This window comes from Strix aluco, chromosome Z (genome assembly GCF_031877795.1).
Source record: "Strix aluco isolate bStrAlu1 chromosome Z, bStrAlu1.hap1, whole genome shotgun sequence".
Classification (NCBI taxonomy): Eukaryota; Metazoa; Chordata; class Aves; order Strigiformes; family Strigidae; genus Strix; species Strix aluco.
The window spans coordinates 86,559,747-86,586,735 of NC_133971.1; the positions used below are offsets into that span (position 1 = coordinate 86,559,747).

General features: G+C 43.9%; 1 protein-coding gene across 4 annotated transcripts in view; it reads left to right on the plus strand.

The window, feature by feature from the left end:
* Positions 1 to 26,989, plus strand: part of FAM219A (family with sequence similarity 219 member A) — a 106,127-nt gene that overhangs the window by 49,923 nt on the left and 29,215 nt on the right. For all 4 annotated transcript variants that reach the window (XM_074813778.1, XM_074813777.1, XM_074813776.1 and 1 more), the window contains one exon: positions 10,085 to 10,184. In XM_074813778.1, the coding sequence (XP_074669879.1) occupies positions 10,085 to 10,184 (100 nt within the window). The remainder of the gene's footprint in view (positions 1 to 10,084; positions 10,185 to 26,989) is intronic.

Here is a 26,989-nt window from a genome sequence, read left to right on the forward strand (position 1 = left end):
AGGAGAGCATGAGAGACTCTTTTGTGGTTTTGAGGTTTGCAGGTTCCATTCCTGCCATACATCCCCCTGTGACACTTTCCTTTCTCTTGCTGAACATGCCATTACTGACCACCGTTTAATTTATGGTGGGTTTGGCATGAGCCACTATAAATCTGACAGCCTTTGAGCCTCTCCTTTTATGCTGTTTCTTACATAGACAGACTATGTGCACCTTGGTTCCCAGTGGTTGTCACATCCCACTCATGAGGGAGGCAAGTGACTTAGATGCCTAAATCCCCAGTGGAGTGAACAATGGTGAGACAAGTCTCAAAGTCCAGACATTTATTAACTTCCCACAATGTACTAACTGGATACACGATAATTGGCTAAGTGTATTATGAGTTATGGCAAGCAATATAGAATGTCTTGCATTACTTGATGGTAGTGAAGGAAAAGGGGAAAAAGGAAAGGAGGGAGATAGAATAGAGAAATAAACATCACCAGTCCAGATTCCTGTGTTGGTCCTGTCCGAGTTCATCAGGGCCGCATCAGTCTTCTTCAGTTCTTCAGTTGACTTTCCTTGGGTCTATCCCCCAGGTCAACCCAGTTACCTACGTATCCCATGTATGGGGAGGAGTAAGGTGCTTCATGGGATGATGTAATTAGCATGATCTTGTTAGTCTTTATTAACATATTCAGGGGTGTCAACTTTAATATTCATTTTGGGGGTAATAAAGCAAAGGTCATGAACTGGACAGATGGTCCTTGAAACTTGACCAGGTGCACCAGAGCAGAGCCGTCCTGTCTCCTCAGGGCTCCCTCCTCCAGACCATCCTGTGCTATCCAGGCAGCCTTATCAGTTCCAAACTCCACACAATCCACCCCGTGACTATAGTTTTGCTACTTGTGAGTGTTTGAGACATTCCTCAGCTCAGAGAGCCTCCACTGCCCCGCATCCCTTATCTCTCCTAGGCTGTTTTTCTCACAAGCCTGTTTCTCTCAGGCCCTGTTTTTGGGGAGTTACAAGTCATCTTTCACACCCCACCCCGTGGCTCTAACACTCCAAGTACTTCTTCTTTGACCGTTCTGATCCGTACACAGCGAATAGGTACAGAGGGAAGAGCAGACAGAAGGCAAGAGAACATATATCTAACTCCTGCAATAGGACTGATATTTACGAGCCATCTTCCCCAGCCCGTGAGTCCTCAGGATTTTAATAGTGATGTGACCCATGACCTGGGGGATCTCTGCAGCATCATCTGGTCAGAGGCACACAGGCAGGGTCACAGGCACTGCATAACTCAGTCCTTGCTAGTCAGGAAAAAGAGAAGAAGGATCTCAGGCCTGCTGCTTTTTGCCTGTCTTTGATCTTTCCCATAGCAGGGCAAGAATCTCAAGGATGTTCAATAAGGTCCCTCCATGTTTCTCACAGGCTAAACAATAATTAGTGTGATACATGTGTTTTCTGGCACCCCAGCTGCAAGTCTCTTGAGCATGTTTACAATCCTCCTGCCAATCTTCCATTGTATTCCCAAATTTCACCCTCTCACTCAAGCAACTACTTCTGCTGGGACTGATAAAGCTGGAGGTGTGTTCATTTGGGCTTGTGGAGTGTAGCACAGAGCAATGTACAGAGGCACACAATAAACACAAAGAATAAAGAAAGGAAAAGAACGAAACATGAGAAAGAATAAATATATCTCTAAAATAACATTTTTGGATCCCATTCATCTCATCAGTGATTAAACAACTCAAGTCAGCCAGGCACTGTCAGTAGATTGTTTCACTTGGTGCATTAAGTCCTGAGGATGTTGAATGTTGTTCTCTACGGTGGCTGATCCACTAGTGATGTTGAAGCAACACATTGTCTTCAAAATTGAGGCAGTGTTTATGTTGTGTAAGGAGGAAATAGTCCACCGTCAATCAATATTGTGATGTTCATTGGCATGCAGCCATTACCTACTCAGGAAAAATAGCAATGAGAGACATTAATATCAAAATCACTTAGTATAGTATAATTTTGTAACACAGCTAACTGAGGTTAGCACGCCAATGAAACGAGTTGTCAAAAGATCTGTAGTTGTTAGTCTTCCCTTAGTAGAAAAGGCAGATGAGTCAGTTACAGTAAAGGCCAACCGAATCCAGGCACGTACATGCTGATCTTGAAGAAATGTGTCCAGGTTATGTGCTTGTAGTATCAATATAGTATTATATTTTGAAGATCCATTTTCAGATCATTTTTCATCATCCTCCAAAAAATACTGTGGCCACCACTGATCACAATATCGCTTAAGTTCAGTTCTAATCAGAGGATCCCCTCCAAATTTATTTCAATTTTTCAGGATGCATCCTAGAGGAGAGCAGAAGGATGTCTCCTGGGAAGTAGTAGCGCCCATTTCATTACCAAAAAAGAATTTACCAAATGCCACTTACTTCTCAGCTTACACCCCCCTCTTCCTCATACTTTAAAAATACCCCTTTTTAGTAGCATTGCACTGTTGTGTCACTGGCCACCCAACTGCGGGAGAGGAGCTGATGGAGTCCCCAATCAACAGGTCCGTGCACACTGGAATCCAGTCAGGCCGCTTCTCCCTGTTGGTACGGCAAGATGATCCAGGCAAGGCTGTCGGCTCAGTCCCATCTGGGTCGCCAAAACTGTCCCTCAAACAGGGTTCACTACCTGGTATGCAAAAAGCCAATATACACACACAGCAGAAGTATTTGTTTATTCCATGTCTGCACACAGATGGGTGCTAGGTGGTAATTGCACAAAGCTATCACATTACACAGAGGAACTACAGCCTATTTATCTTGTTAGATGATTAGTAAAAAACTATCTAAATTTACACTCATTGGTCTGTAATTACCATACCATCAGCCTTGCTTGCTATGTCAATTAGCACGCATGCTCCTTACAGGCATGGGGAGGGGCAAGTCTCTGGTCTTGAATTGAGTTGGTGGTTGTGGTCTCACCCCCCCACCCTGCCGCCTTTACTTTGCTTCTCACATCCAGCCTTGGCGACTTCTTGGGCAGGATTATCAGGTTTTTAGTTGCTCTTCAAAGGTATAGTCATAGCAAGGCATGCATTGTTCATGCAAAGTTAGAGAAACTCACTCCCTTATCTCCTGGTTCCTTCTTTTGACTGCAAAAATCTTAAATCAGTAACTGACCCTGTCATTGTTCTATTTACAGGTTCAGAATGAGCAGAGTAGAAAATTTCCTAGAGACATAATTTCATAAAATACAGGAGTATCAACCCCACTCCCCCCCAGATCAATCAAGTCCTTTTCAAAGGCAGTAGGTGTTTGAGGGGCAGTTAGTCAGGTCGGGGTTCCACCCTCCTATTGTCTCCAGAGATCTGCTTAATTCGGAGGGGCACCTTCCTTTTGCCTTTCCACACTGAAATGAACTTTTCTAAAGCCGTAGTAGATATACTGTTCATTAAATCTCGGGGCATCCCCTGTTCGATTTCTTCAGCCCACAATAGGTTTCTCTTTGCCCCTAAGACTTGTGGAGAGGGAGGAGATTGATTTTCCTGCTGTTCCACTCTACATATGGGGCCTAGGTTTACCCATTCCCCCCATAATTTATTAACTCTTGGGCCACCTCCTCCCAGGTCACAGCTCCCCCCTGCTGATTCTGTCTTCCTCCCCATGGGGTTAGTGCATCCTGCAAGCAATCTTGTAGCTGTACTGCATATAATTTCAAAGACTGAGTCAGGCCCTGAATCAGGGGAGTCATTCTATCGGGGTTAACAACTAATAGTGTCAGGGAAGGCTGCTGCAGAACTAAATGTCTGTCATGCATTAATTGGAGACAAGCAGCCTTCTGCAGAGTTTCGGTCAAATGATTTATGGTTGGGGTCTCAATACATACTGGATCCCCCCTTTCCAAGGGGTCCAGACCCCCAGCCCAATAGGCAGCTCATTGACTTAACGACCACAGCTCTCTCTGGTTGTCAGTAATTAAGAAAACCCCTGGCCCCCAGTACCCCTGGGCCTCCTCTTCTGATAACAAGATTCAGTCATCACCAGTCAAAGATACCCTCCATACGTATTCAGTCTCAGTTTCCTGAGCTCGTCTGGTATATTTCTCCTGAATTTTTGCAAGCTCAGTCGCTGGGTATGGTGGTGTTCAAATGGTGATCTGAGGAGCTCCTCCACCCTGGTCATCGGTGGTCTCCATTTCAATTAATGGTCTTAAATTCACCCCCTTGTTTTGGGAGTAAAAAATTTCTCGGCTTATCTCTAACTCCTCTGTTGGATACAAGGGTCTAGCCGCCAATTTTGCCAGACTCATAAATCCCGGTTCACTACCTGGAACAGAACTGAGATCTGTCTGGTTGTGGTTTATTGTTCATTCTCCTCTAATTCTGACTGTAAGATTTTTTCTCGGTCCAGGGCATCCAACAGAACCATGTGGAGTCGCTGAGTGGTGTTACGCTCAGCAGCTAATTGGCTTTGCAAAATTTCAATTTACTCCTGCAAGATTTTAGCTTTTTTTTCAGTAACATTACGTTCCTTGGACAATTGATCCTTGAGAGTTTTTACTAGATCTTGCAAGGATTTGATTATCTCCCCTTCTGTCTGCCTGTTCAAGTGTTTTATCTTTTTGTGCTGCTATCAGTGCTGCCCCTAATACACAGCACACACTATAGATTTTCCTTTGCCTGGCCACCACCTTTGCTCCTTCACAAGGACAGTGATAAGGCTTGCCACTTATTCTGGATTATGCCAGTTATCATGGGCCCAGACCATTACTGGAGGAGTAAGACAAGCCTTATACTCCTTCAGTTTCTCAAAAATAGAGGAGCAGTCAAGCACCGACATTTCTCGGTCAGTCATGGCTTGGCACTGCTGGAACCTCTCCTGGCTTAGAGCTGAGAGGTCACTTCCCGGTTCTCCCTGTCTGAGTTCATCAGATAGAGAATCGTTATCCCTACAACCCTCTCCCGGCATATAGCTGAGGGGCCACTTCCCGGTGCTCCCTGTCCGAGTTTATTGAGTAGAGAATCGGTATCTCTTAGGACTTTACAACACCGAAGGGGATCCTGCTGACTACGCCAATTTTAATGTCACGTCCTGCTCAGACAAGAGAGACAAGTGACTTGGATTCGTAAATCCCCAACGGAATGGACAATGGTGAGACAAGTCTCAAAGTCCAGACATTTATTAACTTCCCACAATGTGCTAATTGGATACACAATAATTGGCTAAGTATATAATGAGTTACAGCAAGCAATACAGTATGCCTTGTGTTACTTAATGGTAGTGAAGGAAAAAGGGAAAAAGGAAAGGAGGGAGATAGAATAGAGACATAGAGATCACTGGTCTGGGTTCCTGTGTTGATCCCACCAGCAAGGGTTCAAGAAACACCGAGATCGTGCTTTTACATACCCACCTGTGCACATCAATGTCCCCTCCCCAGAAGCCTGCTGCCTCAGGATAACCTACTGTAGTACAGCTTGAGGCAGAGTGGATCTGCAAAAGGCATAGTCCGTTCCCAGGGCAGAGAGACTGAAGGCATAAATACTTACTAGCAGGAGCAATGTTCTAGCCTGAGAGTCTGGCATGACAACATGGGAATGATAGAAACTTCTCAGTGACCCGAATGTGTCCCCTGTATTTGGGATGCATGTGGTTTCTCACTTGTTTTTCTGCTCACTAAGTCAGTCTCTCATGCACGGAACATCTGTCACATTTTCCAGACTCAGTATTTGATGTGGAAAAGAAGCAAAACACTTGGGCTTGTCCTTTCTTGTTAGCATTTGTTTGCAGCATGTGATCCACATGGGCAGCTTCAGAAAGCAGGAGCCTGCAGAGCTGCAAGCACTCCCTGTAGGCTGTCACACACATGTTGGCACCGAGACTTCCCACATCTTTAAGTTGGACAGAAGACAGCAAGCACATCCTTGGTGGCTACTGGAGGGAGACAAAGGTAGCTGGTTGATACTCCTGAGCAGTCAGCTCATATTGATTCAGCTGATGATGATCAGACCAAAGCCTCTGAACTGTGGAGAGAAGCGGTGGGTAAAGCCCTGTATATTGGGTCTTTCCTTGAGATTGGAGGGTAACGGCAGTCATGCCCCTCTGCTTTAATCAAAAGGCAGAGTTGCTTTAATGATCATAGAATTTCCCACAGACAGCAGAGTGGAGAACATTTTCTTAGGGCTGTAAAAATGACTGATTTTTAGGATTGGGAAGGGTGGACAGATAGAGACATCTCAATTTCCAGCTGTATTTTTACGCAGTAGCTGAAAGTCACAGAAACTGTGTGTGCCCATTCCCTCTGATGTGCACTGGGGTCCCAGAGGATTTGCAGGAGGATTTTCCAGAGGAAAGCAGAGGCTTGTTAAGCTTGCAAGGTGTCAGAAGTGTTGACTGTTAAGGAAGGCAAAGGAAGCTGCATTTTCCAAGGTGCTGCAAGGGTGTGTTTGTACCCAGCACCCAACTCCGTTACTCAGGGTATAACTGCACAGTTTGCTGTCTGTTTGGGGCTATTTCCCCCCCTGTAGTCAGTGTGGGTTACTGGGAGAGGTAGACAGTAAGAGTAAAAAGGCTATTGACCTGGTGCATTATGGCAGATGTGTTTCTTGCTAAGTACTGCAGAAAGGAAAGGAGGGATTTTAAAAAGGAGAAAGAATAAAAACCCTGCTGAGCATGCCATCTTCCTTAAACCACTGATTTCTGTTTAAAGTGGTCTCAGCTTCTCTCTGTGCCCCTGCATACCAAGGATTCACAGCACTCCTGCTTCATGAAGGTTCACTGGAACTAATTTCTGATGTTCAGAAATGGCACATGTTACACACACTGTAGGACACAGCTGTACCCAGCAGGAGAGCAGTTTTCAATGTCCATTGTGTCGAGCCTATAGAAAAAAATCAAACTAGTAAGGAACCATCTCACTGTTTGAATGCTGTGGCTGTGCATGCCCAATTAAGCTGTGAGCATGTGGGGAGAAAACTTTGATTAAACTCTGGCCCCAGCCAAACATTTGTGCAGTGGCCTGATTGAATGTATTTTTTCCCTAGGAATGAAGACATAAGGAGGCCTCAGGAACAAAAAATTCCTTAAGTGTATTAAATTCCCATAGCCATTTACAGCCCCTACAGCCACATCTCGACACTTGCCTTTTGATTGTGAGTGTTGTGTTCCCTGCAGCGAGCAGAGAGAAGGGACATCATCTGGCCTGGGACTGGTCACACCGTGTAGCTGAGATTTTGATGTTGGGGTCGGAGCTGAATGCATCGGTTTAGGGAGTCTTGTAAAAAAGCACAAAATCGCCAAGTGAATTCCAATAGCAAAAGCCCACGGTGAGTCTCAGAGTGCTCATAGGCATTCACAAGCAAAAGGCTAATTAGTCAAGTAAACGTTTCTCGTTTCTCAGGGTGGATGAGGTATAGAGAGAGAATGCACCCATTCAATACACACAGAAGCAAAGTGTGTTCGTGCAAAGAGGCAGCTCCAGCCAAGCTGCCGTGGGAATGCTGTCGTTCTTGCAGCCGAGGTTGTTACTATGGAGTCCTGTGCTTTGTTGTAGAACGTATATGAAGTGATGGGTGGGACATATGCCAGTACCTCAGCACTCCTGGGTATCTATATACCCTGTGGCACTGGGGACACTGTCTCTGACCCAGCTCAGTTTCCTTTTGGATCCATTTTGCTCTCTGGAGGGATTGGGCCTGGCCCATGCATGCAGAGATGGTCACCCAGACTCTGCTGGTGCTTTGTGGTCCCTCTGTGCCGCTTCATCAGGGTGTGTTTGAGGTCAATCCCATGTTACAAGGATGCTGCAAGAGCTGGTCTTCAGTTGAGATCATAGAATAGGTTCTGACACAGAAAATAAGGATGGCTATTTCAAGTCCGATTAAAGGTCTCACCTACCCCTGTGTCATGTCCCCAGGAGGACAAGAACAGGGTGAGCCCGCGGTGATGCCTCCCTAGTTCCCTGCTTCCAGCGGTCTGTGCCTAGGGGTTGTATTTGACAGATATTCCTTCCATTCATTTTTCTCACCCTTTCCTGAGCCCCTTTTAGCATCCACAGCAGCACATCATCTGCTGTATGGAGAAGTACGAAGTTGGTTTCCAGCTACTGCATACTGCCACTTGATTTCTCATGCTTGTAGAAAGCAAGGGCTAGCTGATCCCTGTCCACCTTCTCACCCTACTCAGGATTATTTAGACTTCTCCCAGAGCCCCGCCTGTTGTCTGTCTCTCATTGGCTGAAGAGTCCTGGTCTATCTAGCTGGCCATCTGATGGAACCTGTCATCTGAGATCTCTTCCTTGTATGACAGTAGCTAGCTACAGCTCATCATTTTCATTTATAAAGTTGGGATTGTTTTTCTTCTGCGTACCATTTCACTTTTAGCTTCATTTAATTTCAACTGCTATATTTTTGCCATTCAACTGCTGTATTTTGTCATTTAATGTAGTTACTAAAGTAGGATTTTTAACCTAAAATGCATGTGATTCATCATTTATGCCTAACTATGTTCTCATGGAGACTGGCTTTTTGTTTTCAACCTGCTCGAAACTTTTTAACCAGTCATTACACTGCTGCATTAGAGGAAAAGTACAGCAGTGACTGCATTAGAGGAAACCAGAAGAAATTGCATGTAGTGCAGCATTATCTGTTTAATGTCATTGAACACAAGGTCTTGTTAGCACTATCCATTTTAAGTGTTTTCAAAGTCTACTGGATAGTGCAAGGAGCAGAATTTTGATAAAACACTGTAACCCTGCATATCTTTTTTGACCAGTTTCTGTGAAGATAGAGCCTAATTCAAGAATCACATTTTATCTCGTAAGCACAGTGTATTAAAAAGAGCTAATGTGCACTGCAGAGAGAAGGCAGGCACTGTGGAAGAAAGGACAGTGGCTCACCAAGTGAAATTTTTACTGAGAGCAAAGAGCAATGGTACCTTGCTTTGAAACGCAGTGACTCTGCCTTGCATACAGGTGTCAGTGCCACATGGTGAGTTGCATTTTTATAAGAAATTGTGTTCAAAATACAAACCCTAGAAAATGAGAGATGGACAATATCAATTCACCAGTTTGGAATGGTATTTTCTAGTATTTAGTTTCTGATGCTTTGTTCCATTTGTTACAAAGTGGTGGTTTCTTCAGATATTGGACCTAATGTTGGGTGTTTCCCTGTGCAGCTCTACCTATCATAAATCCAAATTTACATACACATATAAGTATATGTATATGCATGTTCAATTTAATGTCTAGCTTCTAGGTGGGAACAAGTGAACACGTTTGAAAACCAGTTTTAATTTTCACTGTGGTGCTAAGTAGAGATATTTCCAGCAGGTTTGAAGTTTGCTGTGAAAGGACTTTAAATATTTTTAGCAGTGGTGGAACTGCATGAATTGATAGTTTGTCTCTCTCTAAATCCTTTGATGCACTGTACCACAGGGTACAACATTACCTGGATTAGGTTGTCTGCAACTGGGCGTGATGGAGCGAACTCTGTGTTTGGGGAGCTTTGTTTTTCAGGGGGATTTCAGTGACAGGAAAGGTGCTGTGCTGACAGATACAGAAATTAAATCTTTCCAGTTAGCCACAAAATAGGTTCAGTATCGGAAGTACAGGCTTCTTCATTGCTCTCCCAAGAGGAACTCCAGATTGAATTCTCCTACTCATTCAGTCCTCGTTCCTTCTGAGCTGGACTTTCACACAGAGCTGGTCACAAGCTTTTTAGTTTTAATCATGAGGTTGACTGGTCCACTTGAAATTCAACTGAAACTGTAAATGCGTTTCATACAACACCCTAAAGAGTCATCATATGAAAATGGTTTGGGACTAGTGCCAACCCAGGCTGGATTTGAGCTGATGACCCACCGTTCACATTATATTCCCAGTATCATCCATCACATAAGTCTGATGTTGAAATCTGGTGTTTTCAGAGGGACTTTTAACATACTAAATGTGCTTCCAAAGTTCTGTGTTTTGCCCTGGGATTCAGCCGTTCAAAACACCAGCATGTTCTCTACTCTCTCAGTGCAGGTGGGAATGGACTCGCCTAATAGCCAGTTAGAGAAAAGACTGCATAACTCCTAGCTAAACCATTCTGTTTTGTTTCCTTTTCTTTCTTAACAGGATCCAACAGCTGCATCTATTTCGGACAGAGATTGTGATACGAGAGAGGGAGAGACTGTAGCCATGAACTATAAGCCGTCCCCACTTCAGGTGAAATTAGGTGAGTGGTTGCTGCTGGAGGGTGAAAAGGCTGAATCCAAGGTCTGAAATGCAGTGAGGTGCTCATGGGATTGTATGCACATCTTCATGCATGTGGCTGAGAATGCCAGCTCGGCTCAAACAACTCACAGAGTAGTTTTGTCATTGTGGTTCTGCTGCTGAGTGAGCTGACCTACAAACATGTAAGGACCCTGTATCTTGGGCTGTGATAGAGGAAGGAAGCTACGCTTTGAAAGGAAGGCATAGCTTTTTAAACCTACAGATTTTTATCAAGCTAAAATCAAGGTTTGGCCAGATAAAGAATGAAGAAAATATAGAGGGACTGTAAAAAGAAGAGAAGACAGAATAACTGCAAACAAAAGGGAAAGGATTAGAGACTTGAACCACTACCAGGAAAAGATAGAGCTGTGTTACTGTGAGATGGAGGGCTTGTAAGTCTGTAAAGGTTCACATACAAATACTCATGCTGTTTCTGAGCAATATTTTTTAAGTTCTGGAAGCAGAATCATCCAGTTAGCACAATACACTGCTTCCTCACAAGGCTGATTCTTACAAGAGGACAGCAATCCACACATGGCTGTGCTGCCTCCAAAACCTGAGCCACTGTTATGCCACACAGCCTCAAGAACCTGATGAAGGACAAGTCAAAGGAACAGTGTGCTTTTTTCTCATAACATGGATAAAAAATGGGAATCTAAGTCTGGAAAATTTCCCAGTAGGAGCAGGAAGCAGTCCCTGGTTGTCCTTCACATCAGAATTAATGACATTGAGAGGATGCTGCTGGAGCTGATCGAGGGTGACTATGCCATGATGGGAAAGGCTCTGAAAGAAGTGGGTGCCCACATGTTCAGTGGAACATAGCTCTGGCCCCTACTGAATGAGTGATAGGGAAGGTAAACAGACAGCTAAGGTCTGAAGAAGATTTGGGAAGGTTTGGGCATTGGTGTGTGATTATGAAGAGATGTTCTCAATAGATAGGTTTTACCCAAGGACATGCAGTACTACTGCAGACACTAGTGTTGGCCTCATTTATGGGAGGAGCCTTAAAGAAACACCAGGAAGAGGCTGGGGAGCCCTTGTGAAATCTCAGAGCTCTGCCTGAGTATGTGGTAAATTGAACAATCAGACAAATCTGGTCATAGCAGTGCGGAAGGGAATGTCACAGAGTAGACCCATAGATGGCGAAGGAAAATAGAGTAGTTGAATAGGCAAGGTCTCACTGAAAGAGTGACTGGGAAGGAGAAGACAGAAAGTTGGATATGCAAACACAGCAAGATCATGCAGCAAAGTGGAGGACCTTGAGCTACTGATACGGGATGTGAGCAGGTGCATTGGGACAGTAGATCTGTCCTGCAATAGCAGTTGTGAATACTATAAAACCATGGCTGCTTTTCAGGAAAAGGCAGGGAGCAACAGTATGTGTTAATGACAGCACAACTCAACAGTTTGGTAAAGGATTATCACTGCCAGCATGCCATATGCCACCAGGATCCTTTTTCACTGCCAAGAGAGTTCTATAATGTTATTAGAGAGATAATTACTACTGCAGTAGTTGTTTTGGATAATTTAACATCAGGAATCAGGTTGGAGAGCAATTGATACTATTATTGGTAAGTGTGAGATATTCTTGCATTTCTAGGCAATAAAAATATTCCCCGGAGATTTGCTAACGTGACAGGAAATGGTGCTATTTTAGACTTGGCTTTGGTAAGTCATGAGGATGTTATAGGAAATCTGATCATAGGAAATAGATTTGGATTCAGGGATACCCAGTTCAATTCATGCAATTTAAATGGAAAGGTAATTTGAGGTAGATCTGTAACAAACCTCAGTTTTATAACTAAGTACTTAAGCAAAGCCAGTAGATGGAGAAACCCAGGAACTCAAAACACATCAGGTAGTGTTGAAGAAGAAAGGACATTGCTAAGGGGGTTCTCCAACAGTCATTTCATTTATGTGTTCATTAATGACTTTGACGCAAAGAGAGGGAGTTGGCAAAGCAAATTTAGTCATAGTATTTGGGAGTCATCAGTACAACAAAGACTCAGAAAAACCATCAAGAAAAAACGTGAAAACAGGAATAATAGAAATGAGAAGAATATGACAGGAGAAACTCAATTGGCTGTAAACTCGAATTTACCAACTGGAGGTGACCAAGGAAGAGGAAGCCTGTTACATTAGTTGATTGCAAGGTGACTAATTATTAAAATGGACTAATACATGAAAATACGCCATGGTCACAGTTCTGTAGAGCTTAGCAGCTTTTTTCCAAGTATCAGATACAACAGAATGATTAGTCTTTCTGCCAGAACTTCTGCTTTTTGACACAGGGAAAATGTTATTTCATGTAGCCACTGCTGAATGCCACTATCCATCAGTAAAGAGTCAAAGGGACATATGGGAAAAGTCTGAACAGCTTTTTCAGTAGGTAGAGGTGTACCGTTGCCAGGACCTCCTTTCCAGCTAGTGCATCTGCCCAGTGAATACCCAGTGCTGACCACAAGTGGGTGAAACTGACCTGCTTAAGAGGTCTTAAGATGCTCATCAGTCTTGCAAGGCTGATGAGCATCTTCCTGCTTTGTCTCCAGAGAGAAGTCTGATCAACAACCTCTCTCTGCCTGTGGAAACAGCGTGCCTCTTTAGTTAGGTGAACACATAACTAGTGGCATTTGGATTGACTCTCTACTCTTAGCTATACCCAGATGAGCTCCAGGTTACCTAGGGCAAAATGAGATTGACGGTATTGTCTGTAGCCAGTGTAACATGCCTTTAATCCACATCAGCTCCTGCTGCTGTGATTCTTAAAATCTGCCCAGCCTTTACAATTTTCAAGCAGTTTAACAGCTCACATCTCCCAGCTCTGGCCTCCAGCCCCCATTCTTCCAACTAGATTTTTTTGTCTCTTCTGCTTTAAACTTGTCAGGATTTGGATTGGTTTTTTAATCTCTTTAAGGCTAGACAAATTTAAGGTTTATATAAATGTTAAATATTTAATATATATAATATAAAATGTTAAATGTTTAATAGCTTAACTGGCACAGCCATTGTTGGGCATGGTAGTGACTAGGTTTTTCATCTGGATAGTGGCATTTTTCACTGTTAAATCAGAATCAATTGTTCAAATGTCAAATGCTCTGATGGAAGGTTGATAAATGTAATTTTTCACTCTGTGCAGATTCATATATAAATCTGTCATATGTGCTTGCTGGAAGCTTGATTCCAGTGAGCTCAATTAAATACCAACTCAGCATGAATACAACTTTTGCTTTCAGAGGCCGCAGTGATTGAAGTGTGACAGAGTGTGCTGTGCTGCATGCAGTGCACACAGGTTTATCCTGCTGCTTGAATGGTCTTTTCCTTGGTTGTTTCTCCCACTGTGAATAAGTACATTTGGCCACATGTTTGCTTGGGTGGTCAGTTAGATACAAGAAAAACTTCACAGGTGGCTTGTATTTCTAGTGACTTCCTAAAGGTTACATCTGGTTTATAAGTGCAACAGTAAAACATTTAGCTTGCTGCTGGGGCCACATCAAAAAAGAGGAGAACCTCACACCAAGGGGAAATAACATCTCCCAGTTTGTGTAGTTCATAATCTTAAACCCTAAATTGGTATTATATCCATATTAATTATGTATTTCTGACTTCTCTAACACTGCCACTTTGTCTTTCTGTCAGGAACTGCAAGGCTCAGCCATGCTTCTTTCTTTCTTTCAAATCACTTGATAAGGAGGCTCCCGACAGCACTGGGTGTACATTAGTGCTTAGGACATGTCTCCAGCACATCCTTATTAGGAGGCATATCCAGATGGAGCACATACCACAAGCCGTTTGAAAGCAGAAGAGAGTTGTGATAAGGAGGAACAGAATAATCCCCAAGTGTAAATCTCAGGGGCACCGTATCTACTGGAAGGCAACGGATCCTCATGGGATCCCCAGGAGACGAGATATTATTTTAATGAAGTTTAGGCCATCTGTTCTATTTTGCATTTTTAATTTCCCTTCTCTGCGCTGAACTCCCCATCCAGACAGTCTGTCTGTCTTACCTGGCAGTCAATGACGTTACAGTTTGTGTTAAAACAGAATGGTCAACATGGCAATTGGTTGGAGTGCTGCAGAACAAGCTGTAGTGGTGATGAGGGATTGTGGCAGTGGCATCTTTATCAGCACATCCACCACACCGGGTGCTTGGCAGTAAATATCCCGCATCCCTGTCTGTAGGTGAACATAAGGCAAAGGGGCAGACAGAGAGACACTCATAGCAGCCTTCATTCCTTCGAGATACCTGTTGCCTTAGATGTAAGCACCTCCTCTCCTTGGACTCAATAGAGAATAAAGCACTGGTTTTGGAAGATTGTTCGGGGGGGTGTGGTGTGCCTAAAAGTATGTGAAAAATTAGTGTCTTAGCTAGGCAAACTGAGTCCCACCTTAAGAGTGAGTGAGTTACATGCAGATGAAGTCTCCTGACATATGACCAAGAGGAAGCCTAGTTCATACCGATGCAGGCTTGAAAGTGCTTACGTTTTTTGTTTTAGATTTTCTTTGCAAAGCTTCTTGTAAAAAAATTACCTCAATTACAAATGTAGCAGATAATTCTCCTGCTTTCTTAGCTACTTTTCTGTTTTCTTCCCCTTCCAGCTTAGATCTTATGCTGTTATTTATCTTAATACCAAAAGCACAGTGGCTGATACTAGTCAGCCCCATAAGGAGATGCCAGTGTCACAGAGTTGCCTTTGGCATAAACTGCTGTAGTTCACATATATAATCCACCAGCCTAACCAGAAACTTTCCTTGCTTCAAGAGGCAGGAAGCTGTTGTAATGCTAACAGAGCAGAGCTATTTCATTAATAGGATACTAACACTTTCCTCCTGCCAGCTGCATTGTACGATGATACTTTTTTTCTCTAGGAGACACAGTGCAGATCTCTCAGAGCAGATCAGCCACAGCCCAGCTACTGCTGGGAAGGAAATTCTGCTTGCCAGGAGTCTGGACCTATTGGTAGGGTGAGCATAAAAGCCTTTTGACTCACCCCAGCCTGGCCTTTTGGCTTTCTGTATGACAAGAAGGAGATGAGAGCAAGTGAATGGCCATAGCGGGGCCTGAGCCAAGCAGATGGCTCAGGGAGAGCTGAAGGAGGTCTTAGTAGAAAAAGCCATTCTCTGACAAATAACCATAGTGATAATCTTTAGAGAAGAGTAGGCTGAGGGGGGACCTCATCGTCCTGAAAGGAGGTTGCAGAGAGCTGGGGATGAGTCTCTTTAACCAAGTAACAAGTGATAGGACAAGAGGGAATGGCCTCAAGTTGCACCAGGGAAGGTTTAGACTGGATATTAGGAAGTATTTCTTTACAGAACGGGTTGTTAGGTGTTGGAATGGGCTGCCCAGGGAGGTGGTGGAGTCCCCATCCCTGGAGGTGTTTAAGAGTCGGGTTGACATAGCGCTGAGGGATACGGTGGAGTTGGGAACTGTTAATGTTGGGTTGATGGTTGGACTGGATGATCTTCAAGGTCTTTTCCAACCTAGACAATTCTGTGATTCTGTGATTCTGTAATCCTCCAAGGAGAGATCTCAGATGAGACCACCAAGACTTCTTGTCTGCTTCTGCTTCTTGCTATATCAGTTCCACCTCTCCATTTTAGGATGTATAAGCATCCTGAGATTTTACTTGGTGACAGCACAGGAGTTCATATCTCTGTCTTCCCCAGTCTCTGGCTGGGTAAGGAGATTCTGCATGGAGACACCAATTAGGTGTGTCCACTTCCAAGCACTGAATTATTTTACTTGTGCTATTGGATCAATTCTTGCTTGTTAACAAACAACATTCTCAAAAACCTCAAACAAGTAACTGGAACGATGTTCGCTTAGAGAAAGCAACTCTGGTAGGGCTAAAACAGCAATAGAAACCCTGTCACAAGGATATACAGCATGTTGTTCCCTGGTGTGTGCTTGACTTGGACAAAACTGAGGATCTAATTTATGACTGGGCCCCATCTTGGTGGAGACTGAAGTGAAGAGAGGAGATAATCCGTTTGGGGTCAGGGGCTGATGACACGTCCGTGGTGTTAACTCCTGCCTTCCAGCCTGTTGCTGTGCATTCATAGCAGATATTGAATTGCTGTATGATCAGGGAGGAGTAGTAATGGGTATATCAGTCAGTGAGCTGAGAACTACAAAAGCCTCAGAGTTCAACAGAACAAAATTGGTGCATTTCTGGTTGAAACTTTACAGATGATCTCTAATCCCAATAAAGAACAGACTGCCTTTATCTCCCCATGTGGCTCCTGAGACTGATCTTTCAATTGGTATAGTTATTTAACCTCTTCTCCTAGGGTTACATGTGGGTTCAGAGCTTGTTTTAAAGCATCTCCATTGAAGAGCCACAAAGCGCATGCCAGAGCATCCTATCCCAGTGCTGTTCAAAAGGATGCCTTGCTCAGAGATCCCCTTCCAGGACTGCTCTTGCCACGGGTCAAGATTAAAAACTGGTGCTGGGAGATGCAGTCCCAATCAGAGCAGTCAGCAAGCGTCTTGTGTAGGCTGAATGGCTTGGTACCTGCCCGCATCCATGGCTCCTTTTCTGTGTTGTCTCTTCCCAGTCTGCTTCACAGCTTGTGACTTCTAAGCGTTTCATAGAAGACAGCATAATAAGGGGAGGTTGTAGTCGACTGGACAAATCAATGCCATTAGTGTATCCTTTTGTCAGGACCTCAAGTACTGTATATTTCCCAGTAGCTCTTCTGTAACAAGGCAATTAATGCTGATTAGGTACAGCAGCTGTTGTTTCTGGAAAGTAGCTCTGTAGGTAAATTAGGGAAACATCTTATAAAAAAGCTGTAATTCTTAAGCTAGATCCCCAGGTTCCAGCTCTATTGACAAAACTGCAGATTTCCATATCCATAACTGTTTGCATGGCGACCTCAAGTGACATCATTACCTTAAGTGCACAAAGCCATTGTCCTCCCCTGGGAACACCCATTTCCTTGAACAGTCTGTACTTTGTATGGGGAGGATGAGTAATGTGGAAGCCAAAGCGCAATAGCAATATAGCACTGCTATTGATTTTCTTCATGAAGATAGAAGTGCAGCCTACCACTTGGAGGTGTCCTGGGGCTTGGGAGGAATTTATTTAAACATTATTTCATGTGTTATTACTCTTTCCATTTATAAGAGAAATTGCATACACAGATTTATTGCAGCATCCTTCCTGTAGGATATCTCCAGACTCTTTTTGCAGGGGATGAGAGAGAGAGCTGCTACATCACATTGAGGGCAGTAGGGCCTTCTGCAGACAGAGCAGCAAAGATGAGGGCAGAAAAACTGTTGTGAGAGGCAATATTATTGCAGATTAGTTAGAGGAAAAACAAAGGGGCAGAAAGGAAGAGGTGTGTGAGACACTGTAGCTGACACGGGCTTGGGTAAACAGTAAAGCCATTAAGAGAAACTGGAACAGAGCAGTTCACTGGAGTGCAGCAGAGAGCTCTGGGCAGGAGGGAGTGTGTACGTGGGTGAGATGGAGGGAAGGGAGGTACCAGTCAGCAAATCGCAGGAGCAAAACATGAACAGATGAATATGAGCATGATGTGGCATGATGTTCACCAAATGAGCCTAGTCTGTCTGTCACTGCAATTTGCTTGATTTGTTATGCCACCCCACCAGGGTTTTACTCGCATTTCCCAGCCCTCCTCCATCATGCATGCACCTCGCCTGTGAAAAGTTACTAGGTACCCACGCACCTCACAAGCCGATAGACACACACCCACTCACATCTTGTGTTGCACACACCACTCTTGGCTAATACATCTTCAGATAAAAAGTCGTGAAGGAGGAGGCTGTAAAGTAGATGAATCATTTTGTTGGGCATTATCTAGCCATCCTTTAACCACTCAGAATTTTTACAGTACCAACAGGTCTGATAGTCTAGGAAAGAGAGCTAATCCTGAAGATCTGCTTCTACATAAATTATTTTACTTGGTAATGACAATGGGCCAAAGCATCTGGAGTCTGAATGGGGGTTTTGTGCCTGAGGCAGAAGACCAGAGCTGCAAATTACAGGTTCTCTTCTTTGCCCTGACCCACCATAATCTGTCACCTCAAATATGAGAAGCAGCTCAGAAGGTTGTGAGGCAAAACAAAATAAGCAAATTATTGAGGTTCTCTGATAGAAGGAAGGAAAAATTAAATAATTAAAGTAGTGATGAGAATACAAACTACCTGGTCTGTCAAAGCCTAACCCCAGCGGGCAGCACCACAGCAGTGATAGGCTGGTGGTCTGTTCAGAGGTCTTGTTACACAGTATGTATTACTCTCATAACTTTTCTATGAAGTACGTAGAGAACTGGTTTAAAAGAGAGTGATGTCTCCAAAGGTGATTTACACCTTGTTCCTGACGTTAAAAAGACTAGCTGAGTTGACAAGGCTGCCTGCTCAGGTTCTGGCATCTTTGACAAAATCAACACAGAAAGGGGCTATAGTACTGTTTTCTGGCTTCTCAGAGCCCTGTGTCCTTAAATGTAGGTTCCACCTGATCCTCTAGCCCACCGCAGGGGAACATTTCCCCAGTTCTAAATTACTTAGGTGTTACTATTTCTGTAATTCTTTCTGATGTCCCCATAGGTAGATGAGTTTCTGCATAGCACTTCAGGAAAGCAAGTGAGGCCCAATGTGGTTATTGTAAACTGGCTCCAGAACACACCACAGCATCCACGGACAGTATTGGATGATGCATTTTTTTTAATATGTCTGATTTATTAATGATGAGCCTTAAACGGTGCCTGATGGTTAATTGAATTTGTTCTGACAATTCAGTGATGTGGGCTCCCCCTTTGTCTTCTCTGTGCTGCACACTCAGCTCTTAACCAGGAAAGGTTACTGTCTGCTTATTGAATGTTGGGGCTAAAATGCTCTGTCAGCAGATAAGGCTCAATTAAGGAGAAATAACACACACTTCTCAAAGGGAAGGGATTTGTGCTGGTATAGGAAGCTCACTGCAATTCTTGTTGTTCAGTGGTTATCCTTATGCACCAAGGATGCTCACAGAACCCTGAAAACTTCGTATTGCTTCTCTGAGATCTTAAATGATGCTTTGGAGACTCACAGCTCAGAAAAACACACAAACCTTGGTGTTCCACAGCAGGAGAGGAGAATAGATAAGGATGTCATCAATATCATGTGTCCTGTCAGTAGGAGGGTCCTTGTGAGGTGAGGGTGCCATGGTGGTCTTCGATGCAGACCTCAGCTGAGCATGAACAGAGAAACATCCAAGGAGCCCTCTCCTCTGAACCCAGGACGGTTTTGGCTCCAAGTATAGCAGACAGCACTACACCCAGCTGTGCACAACAGAGCCCCAGTGTGCCAGGCCCAGCAAGTGATGCAGCTAAAGCACCACCTGTGTGGCCAAGCTCTTAATGGGGCAGTTAGGGAGATGTACCACATGAAATGGTGGAAAAGAGGTAGGATAGAAGTAGCAGCAACAAACTGAGTGCAGTTTTTGCCCAGTTAGCAACAGTCAGACTTCATTGTGTCCATCAGTTTTTGTTCAGAGGTCTGGGAAGGAGCAATTCCGAAAAGCAGAGGGCAGCACAGAAGAAACCTATCTGGTTTCTTCTGTGGTTCTTCATGGAGGGAGGGCTGATAGAAACAGGTCATGGAGCAATATGGGCCTATGCTGGGCATACACAAAAGAGGCTGTTGCTTGGGTTCACAAACTGGTAGAAGCAACTCTGCTGCAGCTTCAGCTATTAGCATCTCAGCTTGGGGTCATAGATATCACCAGCCTCTTAGACCAACCAACACCGCTTGCTTTGTGGAGAAGTTTTTGGAACAGGAATTAAGCTGCAGTGAAGATGGCAGGACTAGTTGTGCAAAGAGGCTTCTGGATCTTGTGAGTCCTGGCTGAGGCTAAGAGGGAGCTTTCCCTGTTGCTTGACAGTTGCTTCACCCCTGGCAGTAACAAGGCAGTGGCCTCTCCAGGAAAGACTACAGCCTGTACCAGTCACAGCCTTTCTGCTCTCCTGTGTGCAGAAAGCCTTCTGGCACCTCTCCTTTTCTTTAAAACCTCAAGCTTTTGGCACAGTTCTTTCCTTGTTCTGCTTGGCAGTGATCCTCTATAAAGCAGGTCACACTGAAGGAAAGTAAAGCCTTTTTTATAGATGCCACATATTTCATAGAAACATAGAACCACAGAATGGTTTGGGTTGGAAGGGTCCTTAAAGACCATCTAGTTCCAACCCCCCTGCCATGGGCAGGGACACCTTCCACTAGACCAGGTTGCTCAAATCCCCGTCCAGCCTGGCCTTGAACCAGGATTTACCAAGATAAGATTTTATTTGAGAAGTTGTAACGTCACAGCAGTAATTGGACAGTCTGATCCCCTTTCTCCAGTTGTTAAACACAGCTATCATTCAAAAAGCTTTATTTACTGCCTGAATCATGGCTGAATAGCTTGTACTGAGGGGATGCATTTATTGCATTCATGGAAATGAGACGTCGCAGTCTGGTACTGTGTAAAATAGCTGTAGTCCCCTTTTTGAAACTTCTTCCAGAAGGAAAACCAGGAACTGTTCATCAGATTTTAAAACATTTGAGCATTCCCCAAACCCTCTTTCCAAATCAACCTGTAGAAAAAGCAAGCCCCATAGACAACATTCACGTCTTTTCTCCAGGTCCAGTTACAATGGGAGAGGAGGCGTAACAAGTACATTCTTGGCAGACAGATCCAAGTCTTCATGTATTTGCTCAAAGAATTATCTCCAGCTTCTCCTATGTAACCATTGCGATCTGTTTGTCTCTGCCTCCAGCCACAGTGTAGTAGACTCCTGTTCTCTCCACTTTACTTTGTAAACTACTCTCCCAGGCTTCCTCCCACTTCCCATATCAGTGAAATCATCCATCCTCACTTCTTAAGACTGCACAGCTGAACCATTGCCTCTCACTGACTCCTGCCTTCCTCTTCATGTCTCTTTCTCCTGTGAGTTCTGCTCAAATCTTTTTCCCTTTTCTTAACCCTGTGCCTTTTTTTTTCTTTGTTGCTGCTTCCTTTGAGAAGAGCTTGAACTGATTCAGTCTAAGCCTTTGTGAATGGGGAACTGTTTCAACTCTATGTCTTGCAAAGTACCACTGTTTGTAGCACAATAAAATAAAATCCTCTACCGGGTTTTAAGGCAACTACTGTAAACCCAAAACCATCATGTTATGTTTGCTATAAGTTTGATTTTTTCTACCTTCTGCTCTAAATGCAAGACAATCCCCACTTTTTCCAAACACCCTCTATATCCTCTCTTTTTCTCAGTGCCATGAAACTGGCACGATCACGTCAGTAGGTGTTGATGTCTTTTGGAGGAATGATGCACTACTTCTGTCTAGCGTGATAGCCTGAAGCTCATGAGCTTAAAAGTGCTTTCTGCCATGAGTAAACTGTGAGCTGGTGATGAGAAGAAAGTTTAATCACACCAGGTGTTTCAGAGCTTCAGGCTGCTGACAGCCCCTTCACTGCAATGGAGAACCATTGCCACTCCATGCCAGAAAACAGCCTCTCTCTGCCTCCATCACTACCTGGCCCAAAAGTAAGAGCAGATTTTCAAAAAAGAAAGATTTGCTATGATTTATTTTAAATACTGGTTGTAGGACTAGGAACTTGAGAGAAGAGATGAATAGTACAAGTGAGACAATTGTACTTTGTAGAAGTTCATCTGAGAAACTGTGTTTGTCATTAAATGACACTGTGCTAAAAATATGTCTTGAACAAGGCTAGCATATTTAATATTTAAAGGATGCTGTCAGGCATGAGTAGTCTGAGTCCAGAATGGAGGCCACTTTTAAAATTAAGATTTAAAGAAAAAAAAAAGTGTCTTGGGCTTAAACTCCCTAGTAAACCCTAGCACTATTTTTTTTGTAAGTTCACTAGAAGAATATGTAAATAGTTGTTCCAAAACAGTTCACAAATTCATGTCTAATTTACAAGGTGTTTTTAGCTATAAAAAGTTTGAGAAACTTAAGTCACAAAGCAGCTGTGCCTTTTTTAGCTACAGACTTTCAGCCAGAACATGAAAGACTCAAGTTCAATTCCTTTTTCTGCCTGAATGCTTCAACTACAGGGCTGAAATGTGGTTTTACGCAGCCTCTGATCTGTGGGGCAGGGGGTGAAGCAAAATGTGAAAGCAAAACTTTGACATACTTATTTCTGTGCAGGCAGATGTTATGTTTTCAGTTTCTCACAGCTCACATAGCCAACTCACTTCTGCCTATGTGCAGAAGAGCTATGATAGACAGCCCTTGAATTTGGCTTTGGGTCCTTTGGACAGTCCTTTGGGTTTTGCTATCCTTCATTGAAAGGGAATGATCAGTAACACAAGGAGGTGATCTTAGCTCCCTTGTTGTCAACGTTCTTATTTCTGTCTTCAATTAAACATTCATGGGTACCCTAGAGTTTCCACTTCCCTAGAAAGTAGTGTCATGACTGCATTAGAAAAGGCTACAGCTGCTTTGGGTCTCATTGACTAGGTGACTGGAAGCATCTCCAGGGGGTCTACAGGACGTTCCTCTGACCTGGAACCAGGCTGTAATCTCCTCTGCTTCAGGGCAGACCAGAGAGAGAAAGGAAAGAGGGCAGGAATAAAGGGGGAAAAGACAGTGCCAGCTGTCTGCATTTACCTGGTAAAGACCATCAGATGGGAGGTGACCAGAATAATCTGGAGAGTTGCAAGAGTGGAAAAGCTTCATATGAAACTTCCACTGTGCTAGTGAGGAATGATATCAACATGCCTGGGTTGGCAGTAAATTGCCTGTAGCATCTAGTGGGTACATAATTCCAAACCTGTTTATTTTCTCACCTTAACCACCTAAGGAAATCCTTTTTCACCATGAGGACAGTCAAGCACTGGAAAACTTTCCAGGGAGGTAGTGTCATCTCCATCCTTGAAGGTTTTGAAAATCTGACTGGATAAATCTCTGAGCAGCCCTGTCTGATCCCATAGCTGATCATGCTTTGAGCACGACATTGGGCTAGAAAGCTCCTGAGGTTGCTTCCAAGTTGAAGTATCCTGTGATCCTATTCTCAGTTAGGATTCCAGTTATTTTTTTAGATGTTATATACCTTCTACTCGCTACTGAGAAAGCCTGTCAAGTCCTATCTAGTTGTTCTCTTGGATTCCCAACACAAACACAGTAGTATTTGCAGAGACAGACTTAGGTAACTTGCATGCACTGGCACAAAGCCGTCCTCTTCCATAGGCACTGGTATGTCCACTGGTAAACAAGAGAAGCCCAATTGCTACTTGATTTTCACTTCGTTACAAATGTTCTTCTTTTTAAATTTTAATTATTCCTCTCTGTTCTTTCACTTTAATTCACCAAACCTTGATTGTACAGTGATTGAATTTAAGGACTTATTAAAACAAATTTTTTCCTTTGCTTGTATCTCTTACTGACTCCAGTGCACAGACAGGGAAATTGTTCTTTTACAGTTGTGTTTCCTGACTTGCATTTTATCTGTCGTTCTCAATGCTGAGTGATCTCTTAATACCAGCAAGCAGCTGATTTCTTGTACCCACTATGTCCTAGCAAAACAAGGGCATTCACAGAGTGTAGTGATGGAAAAAAGCAGAACAAAATTCAAGGTGATTGTGCATGTGTTCATGTGAGGTGCAGCACCGGTGACAATCAAGCAGCTGCTAAGGTGGCTGTACAACACCTCCATTTCATAGGCCAATTTGAGCTCTTCTTGGCATTGATGATATGTCAGCCAGCCATTGGAAAATTCACTTAAATCTTAGACTGGCAGAGGGATTTTTTTCTGCTGTGATTTGGATTTTTAAGGGGACTTTGCAGGAAAAGATCATGACCCAGAGGCTGGCTGTCACACACAAATCCCTACTTGCTGCATGCCACCAATAATTACAAGAAAGAACAGAAAAGAAAAAAACAAATGAATCCTCCCATCCCATGTTTTTTCCCATTTGCATCCCATGCATTTTTTCTGTAGGATCAGGGAATTGATTTTAAGCAGAGAAGGTTAAAATCTATCCTGGAGAATGAGGTCTACTATTTTAATATCTTGAGAAACAGTTTTGATGTTCTTATGAGGATTTTAGGGCAGGAGTGGACACAGTGGGCAGATCTTCAAGCCTGTTAAAGGTGTGGAGGTTGCCTTGGGAAAGAATGAATGCTGCTGTGGAGCAAACTGATATGTTGCCCATAGCCCAGAAGAAATAAATTCTCTTTCATGGTCTTGGAGTTTGGAACAAAGAGGTGCTTATGAAAAGCTGATTGTTACATCTAACAAGGTTACAGAACAATACTAAAACTTTTCAAAGGCAGGATGCAACAAAAAAGTGACTTGTCAGACCTCACAGACCAGCTCTATAATCCAGAGGCAGAATCACAGAATTGTGAAAAATTAAGCAGAGAATATTTGATGTTCTAAAAATGAAGATTCATGAGTACATTTGTTCCGGTCCTTCACCTCAACAAATTATTTGCTCTGGCTTCCTGAGGATTCATCATGTACTTAGTGCTCAAGAGGGCCCTTAGCAGTGGTTAACAAACAGGGCTGTTAAAAGGCTGAGTGCTCTGAGCTCTGCTCTGTGAAGGAAAGGGCTTTTGTTAGGTGGGAGGTAACGGTGGCTTGTCATGATTTGTAAACAGACACCACTGTAAAACCTGTTCTTTGGGGCAGTCCTTCAAAAGCCTCTGGGGTTTGCTACATACAGTTCCCTGTGTTAAAGTCACCCAAGTGACTTCAAGTGGTGGCCTTGCTCCCCAGAGATTCTCAGAGGCAGAGTGCCCCATGGGCACCATCTGCCAACCACTGACTTTTGCTTTGTTCCTTCACTGTCAGATGTACCTGGTAAACACAAACTCTCTCAGGGTGATGCTTTGCCAGGTCCCCAGCACCTTGCACTGTCATTGGTAGCTGTTGGTTGACCTTCGTGGGGTCTGTTGCAGATGATCAGGTTGTGGAGCCAGCAGTGAATTCTAAGTACGATTTTTCACAAGGTCAACCAAAGTAAGCAGGTTACATTTAACACTGCAAGTGAAGTAAGAAAACCATACAGTCACTGTCCCAGCCACCAAGGCCTTTCCAGTGAGCAGAGTGTGGTAGGTTTAACCCCCAAATTCACCTCTCTGTGTTACTGGAATTTGCTGTTGCAAGGTGCCCTCACCAGCACAGAAACAGCAGAAACTTTGTTGGGGTTCTTGCTTATTCCATTTCACTGCTTTTAAGGGTCAAATTGATCTGATTTAAAGAAGAAAATACTTTCTGCCTCTGGTTTGCAATACTGTCCTCTCCAGAGGGATGTGGAAGAGCGATGGCTCTCCATGCCTTTCCCACCAGACACTGCTGCAGAGGTGATGCCATCTGAGCTGCTCTGACAGCTTTGCCACAGTGTGGTCAGGAGTGGAGATGTGGTTTGCTTTCCCTTATATTTTACTGGGCCCTGGAGACCTGGTAGGAAGAAACCTTGTTTCTGTCATTGGGCTGAGCCAATGTAACTTAAGGTGCCCAGGGAGCAGATGCAGGGTGTAGAAGAATGTCAGCTTGGGTTGTTTTTCTGTCTCTCCTCATTTTTTATCCCGGTGAACTCCAAGTCAGGACACATCCCCTCAATCGAATAGCTTTGCTGGGTTGTGTATCAGGAAAATAAATGATGATTCTTCCTCTTGTTCCCCCAGTGCACGTGCTGCCCAGGGAGAGACTGTTGAAGGCAGCTCAGCAGATTTCATTGCCCCAAATTTTGTCTTAAGTGCTATCCCTGGGAAGGACAAGGCTGTTATTCCCCAGGCTTTCTCCATTGGTGCTGACCTGGAGAGAAGTTAAATGTTTTTTATTTCCTGAAGCTTGGCGCTGCCCTTCTGTTCACCTCACAAGTGCAGCTGTTAGCAGCCACAAAGGCCTGTTGAAAGTGGAGGGTATTTTCTGCCACCCTTTCTCTCTGCTCACAGCTTTTCCCTGTCCTTTTTGAGCGTTGAGTGTGCCAGCTTCAGTGAGGTGGAGAGACTGTCAGGAAATCTGAGTGCTAAAGCTATTTCTGTTTGGGTCTTGGCAAAAGCCAGGCTCTTTCCAGCATATTATGCATGAGAAAGATTCCAGGCTTGAGAGAGTCACTGAACGTGTGTATGTGTGTGTGTACACACACCACAGCTCCTTCATCCTTCCTGCACTTGCTTGAACTTCTTGCCTCAAGGGAACTGGTACCTCATTCCCACTCCCAAGTCTCCTGCAGACTCCCCAGCCTGTGTGTTCAGAGAGAGTTTCTGATGTTGCTTCACACTGAAGTTGTCTTCAGGACAGATAATCCCGTCACTATTATTTTCGGTCCCCAGGGTAATCTGAGATACAGTATGACCTAAAAGTTGCTGATGCTTGTATGGAGAGAAATAATGAGGCAAAAAAAGACAACAGTCGATACTACTGGCCCTGCATGCAGTTGGTTGGCAGTGGAAATCTGTGTTCTTAATTCAAAACAGATTATGAACAGGAAAATTAGTTTCTTTACAAAAAAGCATTGCAAAAAGATAAAAAAGCAAGCTTGTATCTCTGCAAAGGCTCTCTGAAATCCCACCATGCCTTAAGATAACAACGCCCTGCTCTTCACGTCTTTTGCTCTAAATTGGAGTCTGTAGGGTTTTGTTCCTTGCTCATCCAGCTGCCTGCTCCATCGGCAGATGTGCAGTACCCAGCCAGCACCTCCCCACTGTCATCTCCTCTTCCCTCCCCTTCACCTCTGCCTGTCTGCCTGGCAGCACCACCTGGCTGAAGGGCGGGCAGGTCATTTCTTATAAAGTCCTTTAAAAGGGATTTGAATTAGCAC